The sequence below is a fragment of the Vipera ursinii genome (assembly GCF_947247035.1).
Source record: "Vipera ursinii genome assembly, chromosome: 1".
In the NCBI taxonomy this organism is placed as follows: Eukaryota; Metazoa; Chordata; class Lepidosauria; order Squamata; family Viperidae; genus Vipera; species Vipera ursinii.
This window is the reverse complement of record NC_139512.1, coordinates 43,182,860-43,195,424: the sequence shown is the minus strand read 5'-3', so window position 1 is coordinate 43,195,424 and position 12,565 is coordinate 43,182,860. Positions and strand designations below refer to the sequence as shown.

Here is a 12,565-nt window from a genome sequence, read left to right as displayed (position 1 = left end):
TGGGACAGTGGTGACAGGATGGAATGTGATCCACATTCTCCTGCATAGAGATTGAGAACTGGCTAGAACAGAACATTCTGTCCTCAGATGGAAAATAGAAAGAACTGAAGGCAGTTCATCTTGGCCTGTATGGTTTTGAGAACAATCAGTATGTGATGTATTGAGAGATGACCTAGTCATGTAGTGATTAGGTATGTGAGATAGAAGATGGAAGCTGCATTTGGCAGTTCTGACTATAACAATAAATTCATCTGGTCACTTTAAGAAAGTTTCCTTTCTTCTAACTAGAATAATGCTGTAGCTGTGCACATGGCAAGACTATCATCTCTCATCTGCAAAAATCCAGATGGCAACAAGGAGTTAATTTTCATTTTATCTTTACTGCCATTTAATGGTGTTCGGGAGCTTTGCAATCCCAGCATGTAGGCTACATACTATACATCCCACAGACTTCTAATTGGAGATACATATTAATTGAAGTGTTCTCCTGATCCTATACAACCCAAGCTCATACCCTTCTGGTGATGCAGTAGTTAGAATTCAGTACTGCAGGCTAACTCTGCCCTCTGCCAGGAGTTCGAGACTGACTGGCTCAAGGTTGACTCAACCGCCCATCCTTCCAAGGTCTGTAAAATAAGGGCTCAAATTGTTGGGGGCAATATGCTGACTCTATAAATAATCTAGAGAGTGCTGTTAAATAATATGAAGCTGTATATAAGAGCTTACCTTAAGACTTAGCAGGTGACCATACTGGAAGGTACTGGGGAGAGCACTGTGCTGGTTGTTCTCCTGGATCTTAAAATAACTTTGATGTCAGCAGCAATGGTATCCCTTGGATCACCTATTAGGGCTGGGGGTTTTTGAATTGACTTCAGCTGATATTGCTAGGAGATCAGAGGTCAAGTCTTGCTATACTTCAGTGTTGGCATGCTATATGCTTATGTTGTCAAGATATCCATTCTCTATCAGATATGCAAGCTCTGAATAATTCAACTGTCTCTATAAGTGAACACCTTTTTATATATTTCCTATTTCTTAACCGCCCATCTCCCTCAGATTCCTTTTTGGAGGAATATACTGTATAGAAATATGAAGTCCATAGCCTTGCTTAGTTTTTCTTCCCATTTTGAATAAATGGACTTAATTGCCAAGAATCTAATTGTACAACATATGGAGGGAAAGTTTTTTCTTTAGTATTTTTGATTTGATGAGGTCTCTCTCTCTTTTTTTAGCATAAAATCCTTTTAAAATTATGTCTCAAGCAAGAATATGGAATCACAGCATTCTAAGCTCAGTATGTTGTTGGGGCAACCTACAGGCTTGATGAATCTTGAACACCTTTTCTGTTGGAGACCCACCTGACTTCACAGTCCAGACCGATTGGGTGACTTTGGGTCAGTGATTCTTGTGAGGAACATGGGAGGCAGAAGTATTTGTATGTTGGCTGCCTTGACTTGTATTTAAAAAGGCTGGATAAAAATTGAATAATGATTTGTAATTCATGTAACAAGCCAAATTTAATATGGGATTGCTAAACTCTGCCTTTTGTTAGCCATTTAACTGATTCTGTTAAAAGAAACCATTGTTTTATTGATGAAGTAATTGTGTATATTCCAGAATCAATGCTAAAAAGTGATTACAGTATTAACATACTTACATACTTACCTAATATCACAGGCAATTTGATGGCTTCACCAGTATTATTATTTATTTAGCATATAGCATATCATTCATGGATTAGCAATATATATTAACATTTCACTTACATTAGAAAAACTTTAAAAAAATAAATGCTAAAAAGATCTATGTTCAAATACCAATGTCTAAGGCTACCTAATCACTGAAGTGCAGCATTGTTTATATTTAAAAAATCAGATACTGGACCAGTATATGCCCTCAGATTATAGCGTTCATGATATGACTATAGCATTAACTGGGAACAATCATAGAGTATATTTGGATGTCTCCTAAGCCTTTCCAATAGCAGAGAGGTATCAAGTATTGCACAGGTTCATACCTACCAACAATGACTTCAATTACTTATTAGACTCAGCATAAATAAGTAAGCTGGATTGCAAATATGCTGAATTTAAGAAAGAAGGTAGATCAGGGGTATAGCACGCTTTAATTAAAAGGTTAATGTGATAAGAGCCACTGCCCATCAGAGTAAAGAATGGTGCTCCCACCCCCCAAAAAACTGGAGGAAGTCTTACCTGAAAGAAGACAGCTTTTCAAGAAAGTGCAATTTTACAATTGGTGTTTTTTCACATGCAGGCTATGTATACTGAATACAGATAAAATTATTTTAGAACATGGCTTTATCTTTGCATGGAGAAGATCTAAATTTGTATTCCTGACATAAAAAGTTTAGTTTAGGAAAACCTTAGAATATTCTAAGCAGGAATAGGAAATATTCACTGGTTAGAGGTCATATTTAACTTTTCAAATAGCCAGCAGATAGCAAGAAATATTTATCATAATTTGGGAGATGCACTATTTACTTTACTGATTTTTACATTATAAATATGAAAATCATACTGCAGGAATATGGCTATTTGGATACCCAACATAAGCAGTGTCCTCTTAAGGGTGCTTTGTTCTCATAGAATGAGTGTTCGTTTCCCACCCTTGATATAGACAATACCGAGTTAAACCAATGTTTATATTTTTCAGTATTTGGAGATTTTAAATAGGAGAAAAATGCCCAACTTACTTTCTTCCACTCCTTTCAAGGCTATTGAGAAAAGAAAATAGGATTCTCTGAAGTCCTTGGGGAAAAAGAAGAAGAAATCTGGATCTGTTCTTTCTGTTCAAATCATCCATGTATGAGTTAGTTATTTAAAGCTGACTGGGGTAATTTTAATTAAGTAGGATACTTGCACTAGAAGAGAATATCTGTAGGTCATGGTTCAACTCCGCTCATAGAATCCTTGGTGCTGAGTTTGCCTATTTGCTTGTAGATATTTCCATTACCTGGTTCAATAATATTATCAATGCTATGGAGGAGAAAACCCCAGCCTCATCAACCCACCAGCAAGCAAATCTCACATTCACTAGCACTGATAACGTTACCAGGTCCAGTAATGAAACATCTACAAGTAAACAGCCCAGCTCAGAGAGTATTACAGTAAAATACTTGCTTTGGTAGTATTGCATTGTACAGCTTTAAATAAATAACAGCCAACACCGATAACTGCAGTTATTCAACTGATGCAACTCGGTAATTTTTATTGCAACTGGAAGACAATACATCACAGAAACTTTATGGAAGGTTTTGGGAGAGTGTTATTTACAATAATAACTGATGAAAGAGTTTGTCTTTGGCAATATGATTACACATCAAGAAACATAAAATGCAAGTATGCCTCTAGATCAACATTTTTCCATATTTCTGGCTGATTGCACTTGCCTTTTGACTGCTCATTTAGGTAAACACACATACAACTTAACATTACTGTTTATGTCCCCCATCACAGTACTCATTTATATTAAAGAAACTGGCAGTTTCATTCAACTAGTACAGCATTTTCGGGGAAAAGAGGAATAAAATCAGAAAACAAAAAGAACATAATTGGCTTATTGCTGTACTAAATTAACCTATTGGCAAATGAAGGTCTCATGACCTCCCCCCCCAAAGCATTGATATTGTATATATTGGTCTTTTGATTGCTTCATCACTTTTTTTTCTGCAGAACAAAAATATTTCAAAAATATTACAGAAGAGTATAAAAATGTACAAATCCATAATGCTTTTTCATACACACAGAAATAATTTCCTACCCCATCTCTTCCAACATTTGACCCCAAGGCAGACTTAAGTAGTGAGTGTGTATAATACAAAAGTGAAACCAGGGTAAATCAATTTGATTTTGAAATTCATTAATGAAATTATTAAAACAGAACTCCAAGCACCAGCATTTTCATCTTAATAGTAGTACTGAAGGGAAAAACCTAATCAGGTTCAAGCCAAGTCAGAAGAAATCCAAATCTGTAAAGTACATTCAGTCATCAGATCTTTTCTTCATAAACAGACATTACGACAGAGCAAGTCAAAACTCCCTTTTCAGCTTCTGCACACAAATCTATTGGGAAAATATGTGTGCAAACCCACAACTGCTACTTCCTAATTTAATCTCTATCAATTGTCTTTTGGGTGAGAGGCTGGATTTAGCTGCTCTTCCATAATCAAAAGATGGTTTGGTAGATATGACTTTACTTCTGTTTTTTTTTAAGCTAAAACCTGGATATTTGGTGTATACTTTGTTGATGCTGGGTATCAGGTGATTCTCATTTAGAACTGAAAAAAACAGAGCCATTCCTCTATTATCATTGGCAAATAGATTCAAAAAAAGTAGATTTTGTTTTAGGTAAGTATAGTTTCAAATACTAGCATTGAAAAAATAGCAAAAGACGCTCTATGAAAAAATGGTTTCAAAACATTTATTTCTAAATTTCGAATAAAGGTAAAGGTAGTTTCCCCCGCACATGCGTGCTAGTCGTTTCCAACTCTAGGGGCCAGTGCTCATCTCCGTTTCAAAGCCGAAGAGCCAGCGCTTGTCCGAGGACGTCTCCGTGGTCATGTGGCCGGCATGACTAGACGCCAAAGGCGCACGGAACGCTGTTACCTTCCCACCGTAGTGGTCCCTATTTTTCTACTTGCATTTTTACGTGCTTTCGAACTGCTAGGTTGGCAGAAGCTGGGACGAGTAACAGGCGCTCACTCTGTTACGTGGCACTCGGGATTTGACCCACCAAACTGCCGACCTTCTGATCGACAAGCTCAGCGTCCTAACCCACTGAGCCACCGCGTCCCTTAATATTGATTAGCAAAATGCAGCACCAGAGATTGAACTCAAAAGGTAGTTTTTGGTTAGTGAAGCAGGGCTGTCACGCTGAGTTGTGGAAGAATTGCACAGACACAGTTGACTTCATAAAACTTTCACATCTACAATTTTGCATTTTGATTCAAGGAAGAGTTTGGAGAAAATGATCCCTGGCTTACCAAAGTCTCTCCACCCAATTTTCCAGTTAGAACTACAATCAGAAGAGACGTTTGTATAAAGAAACGTGAAAAAGAGTATGAGAATGTTCATATATATGATAGCATAGAATATTTAGTAAATACCTATAAAATTCAACTTAAAAAAAATCTTACACCAAGATTATAGATTCATAGGAAAACTAAAATACATGTGGTTAACTATGTTTTTAAATTCCTGATAGTAGAAAAACAGACGGCCAGAGGTTGTGCATGGTTCTTTTCATACTGAAGTATTAACATATATTACACATTAAATAATAATAAAGTTATTTAAATTAGATCACAGTGCTGCATTTATGTGCATAACAGTGTTTATATATTGCAGGCAGTGTCATGAAATTCACTCACAAATTTAACTACAACACAACCAAAAGAATGAATGACTCTGGTCAGTGAATGGAACATGTAACAAGCCTGAAAATAATTTAGTAGCCAGGACACTGAATTCCACTATGGCAATTTTCTTACTGAAACCAACTCCAACTCTATATAGGAAAACCAGTCTGTTTTGCCTTTTTGAAGATTACAGAGAGTAGCAAGAACCTGATTGTATATAGAAATAGCACACTATTTCTCTTGAAGAAGTACTTCCATTTGTCATAGAAAAATGGCTTTCAAATCACTTCTGTTCTCCAGTCAAAGACAGATTATCTGAACTGAGTGGCAACAACTGCTGACAAGTTTATACAGTTTATATATTCTGTGACATAATACACTAATAATCACCCATGAAAGTTTTCAAGTTGCCATCTATCTAATGCTATACAGAAAAATACTAGGAGCAATTTCCAAGAAAGATTTGCAGCTGGCATATTCTGAACAGCTGATCTAAACTTCAGAAGATTTGTTCCAGTAGATTACTAACCCCATTTTATTTCTGCATCTTTTGGATGTGTCTACTTTTTTTCAGGGAAAGACATATGGATACCCTCACATCAAGTCTCAAATTAAGTTTCATTGTGGATACAGACCTCCATTCCAGCAGAACTATGTTCAACCTCTTTTATGTTGAAAATTACAACACAGGTACACAGAAGACATTTTTAGTCACCAAAGAACTGAATGGAACTCAAAGTATGACCATTGCATACTTTGGAGTGTTCAGAATTAAAGCATTGCTTGTAAAAGTTCATCATTAAAATGATTTAATGGCAAACCTAGATTGCTGATAAGCAATTCTGCAATGATCTGTTATGAAAAAATATTACTGAGAATTAAATCATAATCCAAGCTGACGCTGGCTTGAATCCAAATTTCACTTCTGCCAATGGGAATATTCAGGACATGTTCCCAATAGCATGTTTGAGAAACAGAAATGAATTTCTTCCACACCAGAGCTGCAGCCCCTGAAAGTTGGAGGACTTTTTATTATAATGTGGGAAATGATATTTGGAGCTACAAAGGGACTGGATAATTGACAACAGTTGTTTCTTCCCTTCTGTTAAAAACCATCTATTAGAACAAAAGCTTTTGGTGACAGAGAAAGCCCTTTCATTTATGGAAGGAGAAATATGGAGTAAACATTTCACTATTTTATAGGGAAAAAAATCTTACACATTATTTTGACAGTCCACAGTTCCTACAAAAATTATTTGCAGAAAAGTTGCCTCAATTACCCAAACACATTAAGAATGATATAACAAGGTAGATGCATGTGTTATCCAAGTACATGTACACATTCTCCTTGTCATTGTGCCACAATGCGTACAGTACAGGACTTCCTGCATTCTGCTCAAGGCCTTCTGAGATACTGTCTCAGATTGTGCTATCTTAAAGACCTTCATACAAGAAGAATGTAACTGTGAGATCTACAACTCCTAAGGTGAAAGCTAATAGCTTGAAGAAGTATGCCTGAATGTCATTGGGAATCAACTTACTGGCTTATTTTTAGTACTCTGTGTGGGAGTAGAGAAAGACCAAACAGATATTTTATTTATTATTGCTTACATCTTCCAGTTATGAACATTCCCCTCTTGTTATTTTAAAATGGCTGAAGTGTTGGAATAAGGATGGGCTCAAAATATAGAGGATGGATTTCACCTGAATTGAAGTAGTATCTGATGTTTTTAACTTGGGTCCATCTGCTTTATTTTCAGTTTGGCACTAAAGATCAGTTGGTTCAATAGAATAGTGTTGTGGAGTTTGTTTAGATAAAACTATTGGCTGTATGACAGACAAGGCAAACTCTTAGCAAATCTTCCATAATTTCTAGTAAAATCCAGGTACTTAATTTGCAACTTGTATACTGCTTACCCTCAAATGAATTTTGCCTTATTTTGTAAAAATATCAGTTGTGATCGCTTTTTGTATGGCAATAGCTAAAATTATTTGCAGCACATGTTACAACATTGATGTTCAGTTAGTGGGATACAGTCTGGTGGGAAGCATGTTGTATATTTCTGTGGACTTTAGTGGACAAAGTACTGAGACAAATTGCTTTACTTTGGATGGAATTATGTAGGATAATATAATATATGCCCTCAGTTCTCTTTTTACATTGTGGTATTTTCTAAATGTCAGAACACTGGCCTAAGCAATAAAACTTTGAGTTCAGAATCCTTCCAGTTTACAACTTAAACAGCTTCACTTTGAAATAATTATTCCATTGCAATAAATAGCAACAAAATATTTTATATTTCATCAGGACCCCATGGCAATCACAAGATGTATACGGCACTCTTCTATGAAGAGAAAACTCTAATTCACTAATGTGGTTTCTTTTCATTAACTCTTTAAGATTACTGATGTTTTTTTAGGCAAATATCAATTCTTTCAGAAGGTGGAGGCAGAAATAGGGATTCTGATTTTTGAATATACAAAAAAGTGTCTTATAGACAATACAGAGGTTGAACTTGCTTTCAAACCTTTGTTAGCTCAAGCCCGATTTGGCACACATTATTTTAAAAATATTTGTATCAGTTTTCAGTGGATGCCACATATACTTCCTAAAATATAATTCAATGATAGCTTATTTCCAATTCTGTTTCAGTTTATTGCTACTGTCTGTTCTCAATTCATCTTAATCTCTAAATCTTAAAACATCATCAATAACATCACTACTTCCATTATTATAAAGCTATATTTATTTAAAATGAAGCCGCTAAGATCAAAAGAGCTGCCTTCCTAATACTATTCTTAGGAGGACGTCCTAGTATTTTTGTCTGACTGTAGCTCCCACATTTTTAAGGGAAATTTTATAAGCTGCAGAATCTGGATTCTTGACAAGATCATGCAAGTGTGGTTTGGAACCCAATCTACAAGTCTTAAAATAATCTCAAGATTATGGCTGTCTATTCTGGTATTTTTTGGGGGTGGGGGTGGTATGGGATATTGGCCTTATTATAAACCCTACTACCATGCAGTGGTAGTCCATTTACAGGACTACCACTGCAAACACAAGTATGGCCATAACAAAGTTGCTTCTCTATCGTTTACTCAAGTCAAGTTATGAACACAAATGAAAGCCCTTTCAAAACTTATCCCTTCTGGCCTATCTGTGTATCTCATTGGTTACAATCTCTCTGAAACCGAATTGCCCATTGTTTCCTCTCTCTCTCAGCTATACAGTAAATTCAGAGTCTTTTCCTGGAGTCTTAATCATACACACTCACTACTTGCTTTGCCCTCAAAATTATTGCGTAATGTTAATACATGTAAAGACAAAGAAAGGACAAACATGTTCAATAAACAGAGAAGTAGGGGAAGGGGGCTGAATGTGCAGACAAGGCAATATAATTCAACCATCCAAGCCCTACCCGAGCATGAAGTTTTATTTTTTAATATTGCAGAATAAGTTCCCCAACAGTCAGTATTTGTCCCTGAAAAAGGTTAAACCTTAAAACACCTGCTTCCCAAACAAAATAAAAAATAAACAAACCAAAAAACCAAAAACCAAAACTAAGCCTATTGGCTTAAAAATTAGAGGCATAGCCTTTTCTCTATTTTTCTCTATTTATATGAAAATAATTCATGCTTCATGCTAAATACATTATTTACCTTACAAGAACTTTTGTTATCTTTGAATTAAAAAGGGGGGTTTTATTTTGTACTCCTGAGCCCCTCCCAGAAATGTATCCATGCAATTTGAATAAGGATCAGTGAATCTGGCTACAGTGGTTATAACTGGAAATATATTGTTATTTTTGCACAAATGAATCCTGGCTATTTAACAGGTACAGTGTTTTGAGGAGCACCGTACAGTGTTTTAGTTAAGATTAGGATTTCTTGTCCAACCAAATACATTTGTTTTTTTAAAATGTAATATAATACTAATGACAGGTTTTGTAGCATATGTATTTTGCTCTTCTCATGAGATCAATATTTTTATCCTATCAAAAAGTTTTCCTCATTTCGATCCTCTTTAAATATCTACTCATATTTTTATTTTAGATTTGATTGCTTTTCACTCAGGCAGTTAAGAACTCATAGCTTGTTTTCCCATAATATTTTTGCAGGCAGTGCCAATCTTCAGGCTTATGGCTTTTTTAAAAAAACATTCTTTTAATTTAAATATAGAAGACAATTAATTGATTAAAGAATATCACTAATCCCCCCAACCCCCTCCACCCTTTTCTCCTTATATTATTGAAACTCATTGCATACACAGTTCAGTTTCCATAATTTAAAAAGTATTAAGTCTTCACATTATGAGCCATATACAGTACATGAAGCTTAAGTGATTCATTACTGTATGAGCAGCTGTTTTTAGTGGATATTCCAAGATTTCTATGGCACAAATGCCAGCAAATGCCACTATCTTATTCTTGATTCTGAAGATGGGCCTCTAACTTCGCTCAAATTTATGGAATATACATACATGCACGCATACATACATACATACATTCATACATACATTCTCTCTCATTTAATTATAAGGCTTTTAAATTATTTTTCTAAGAGCCTGGCCTGGATCTACCATATTATTCAATTTCTCATTATATATTTTCAAGTGCCAATTTTTATTCCTCTCGCATTAACTGGTGGTATCACAGCGTATTCAACCATGCATTTCTGACAGAACTGGAGAAAGCAATGGCAATTTTGGCTTTCACTTATTTTTTGTCTTCATGTAATGAAAAGCTTTTGTAAAATTAGATGAGTATCAGTATGAGTTCTATGGCTTCAATCTCCTTTAAAAAAATACAACACAAATATTTTGGGTTCAAAAAAAGGAGGGGAAAGAAAAAAAAAAAGAAAAAAATGGGGAAAGAAAAAAAAACTGAAGAAAATATTTTCTGATATTGCCACAAATCATTAGAATTCACCTGACGTGCTGAAACAAAATCGTTTTATAAGTTCAGTCAATGGATTTGTTCTCATTTTTCGTCATGTCCTTTTGCTCTTTCTGCCCCTTTGCCGTCCGATTGGTGATGTTGTTCAAACAAGATCGAATTCCCGCCAAATGCAGGAGTGATCCAGCAGCTTCTTTCATCTCCTCATCATCACTCTCTGGTGGTTTCTCTGTGCGTCTCTTTTTAAGAGGCAGTGTGTCACTCGGTACTTTTTTCGCCTTCAATAAATGCTGACGTTTCTTGTGCTGAGAGGGGACCCCGCTATCAGCTACAGAATCCTTGGTCTCTTTTCGGTTTTGCCGTTTGCTCTCATCCTCTGCCTCACTATGGCTCTCGTGGCTATGGAAATTGACCTCGCTGCCCTCACTACTGTCCCGGTTGCCTTTTGAGATAAATTCATAATGATCATCAGCAGAAGAAGAGGAAACAGAATCACTAGTGGGTGATGTGCTCCTATGGTTGGAAGATTTGGCACTGCTATAGTTATGATCCTCCTTTGGGTCACCACTCACCAAGGGAGAACCACACGACTGCTCGCTATCTGTCCTCATTCGGCAATTTGCTATTCCATTCCTGGAAAAGAAGGAGAAAAAAAGAAAAGAAAAGCATAGTCAAACTCCTTTGAAAAGCTGTATTTTTTGTGACAACAAGCAAATACGCAAATAAGTCAGACATCAAAATGTTGGAAGAAGATGGGTAAACTAGGCGCTTTCCTTAATGTTTGCTGGGAATCTTAAAACTTGGAGAGTCATTAACTCTGCCAGCAGCAGTGAGCTAGTCATTCTGGATGGCCTGCTGAGGGCAAAATAGTTAATTATTATCATTAGGAGCATAAAATTTAATCTGCTTTTCAAAAAAATCAGATCATTTGAAGGTTTATAGGGTTAACTGAGCAGACTAAAGTAGAACAAAGTCTTATTTAAATTCATCTTGATTCTTATGTATAATGAAATAATGAATGGAGATAAAGAATAATCTTATGGACCTGTTTGGCTGTTAGGATCTAAAGGAGAAGTTCATTTTTTAAATTTATTTATTCAGCTACCTATCTTAGATACATGATTCCAGGCATCTAATGATACTTAAAAACAAGATAAAAACCATATAATAAAATTATAAATAACATATATAGCAGTTGAGAAAATTCAACCAACAACAATTAAACATATCAATACTCCTACTCCTACTACTACTCCTACTACTACTCCTACTAATAATAATTAAATCAAAGTACAGAAAAATTGCTGCAGGCTGTGAAAACAGAGAGCATTATAAAAATAACAGAAACAAAGGCAGAATATAAGGACAAACAGCTATCATGTCACCCCTCGTACTTCTCTTCATTAGACTAGACATACCCAATTCCAGCAACCGTTCCTTATATGTTTTAGCCTCCAGTCCCCTAATCATCTTTGTTGCTCTTCTCTGCACTCTTTCGAGAACGTAAATAAAATAAATTAACAACTTTATCTTTTAATCACAATAATTTTGGGGCTATTGGTTATTGTCTTTCAAATTTTCACACTTAACTGTCTTGAAAAAACTCACTACAATGAAGAAGTTTTGATAATGTGCAAATTTACTTCCACTGGGTTGAAAAAGGGAATAGCAATGATTTCTGGGAAGGTTCAGATTGGTAACTTACCTGTTCAAATAACTCAAAATCCTTACAAACATCTTTAAAATAATCTTCCTTTTAAAACTGCTAATTAAGGAAATTCTTATTAGCAATCTTGTGTTAATTCTCCACCACTATTCCTTAATTAACTTACAGCTATGTACAAAGGTCTCACTCTTCCTTATAACAGTATTTTGAGGCATGTTAGGCAAAGAATATCTGCTGAAATTCTGATATTTTAAACACATTTATTTTATTATTTAGATTTATTTGCTTGTCTAAGCAAAATTCATTTTGAATGTGGGCTGAGGTCAAAAAACCACACATTAGCCCTGTGCAATTTAAGTGCACAGAAAGTTCACTCACAACCAAAACCAATTACATGCAATCATGTACACTGTGTTAACTAAAAAAGTCTGAATTTATTTAAGAAAATTTATATGGCCCACAACTCACTCTCAATGACTCCAGTTGGCTAACAAAGATAAAAACCCAATATAAAAACAGTTAACAGGCAATAACCTTCTATTCCCTTGGCAACAACAATCAATCAATCAATCATATAAGCCACCTGATGGGCTCCATGCGATTCTGGGGTCTCCAGGCCCATTGGCA

The 12,565-nt window shown here is 35.5% G+C and overlaps 1 protein-coding gene across 3 annotated transcripts in view; it reads right to left on the bottom strand.

The window, feature by feature from the left end:
* Nucleotides 1-3,194: 3,194 nt before the first annotated feature.
* The window catches only part of FOXN3 (forkhead box N3), a 244,485-nt gene continuing 235,114 nt past the window's right edge, over nt 3,195-12,565 (bottom strand). For all 3 annotated transcript variants that reach the window (XM_083375499.1, XM_083375500.1, XM_083375501.1), the window contains one exon: nt 3,195-10,905. In XM_083375499.1, the coding sequence (XP_083231625.1) occupies nt 10,338-10,905 (568 nt within the window). In that variant the 3' untranslated portion in view covers nt 3,195-10,337. The remainder of the gene's footprint in view (nt 10,906-12,565) is intronic.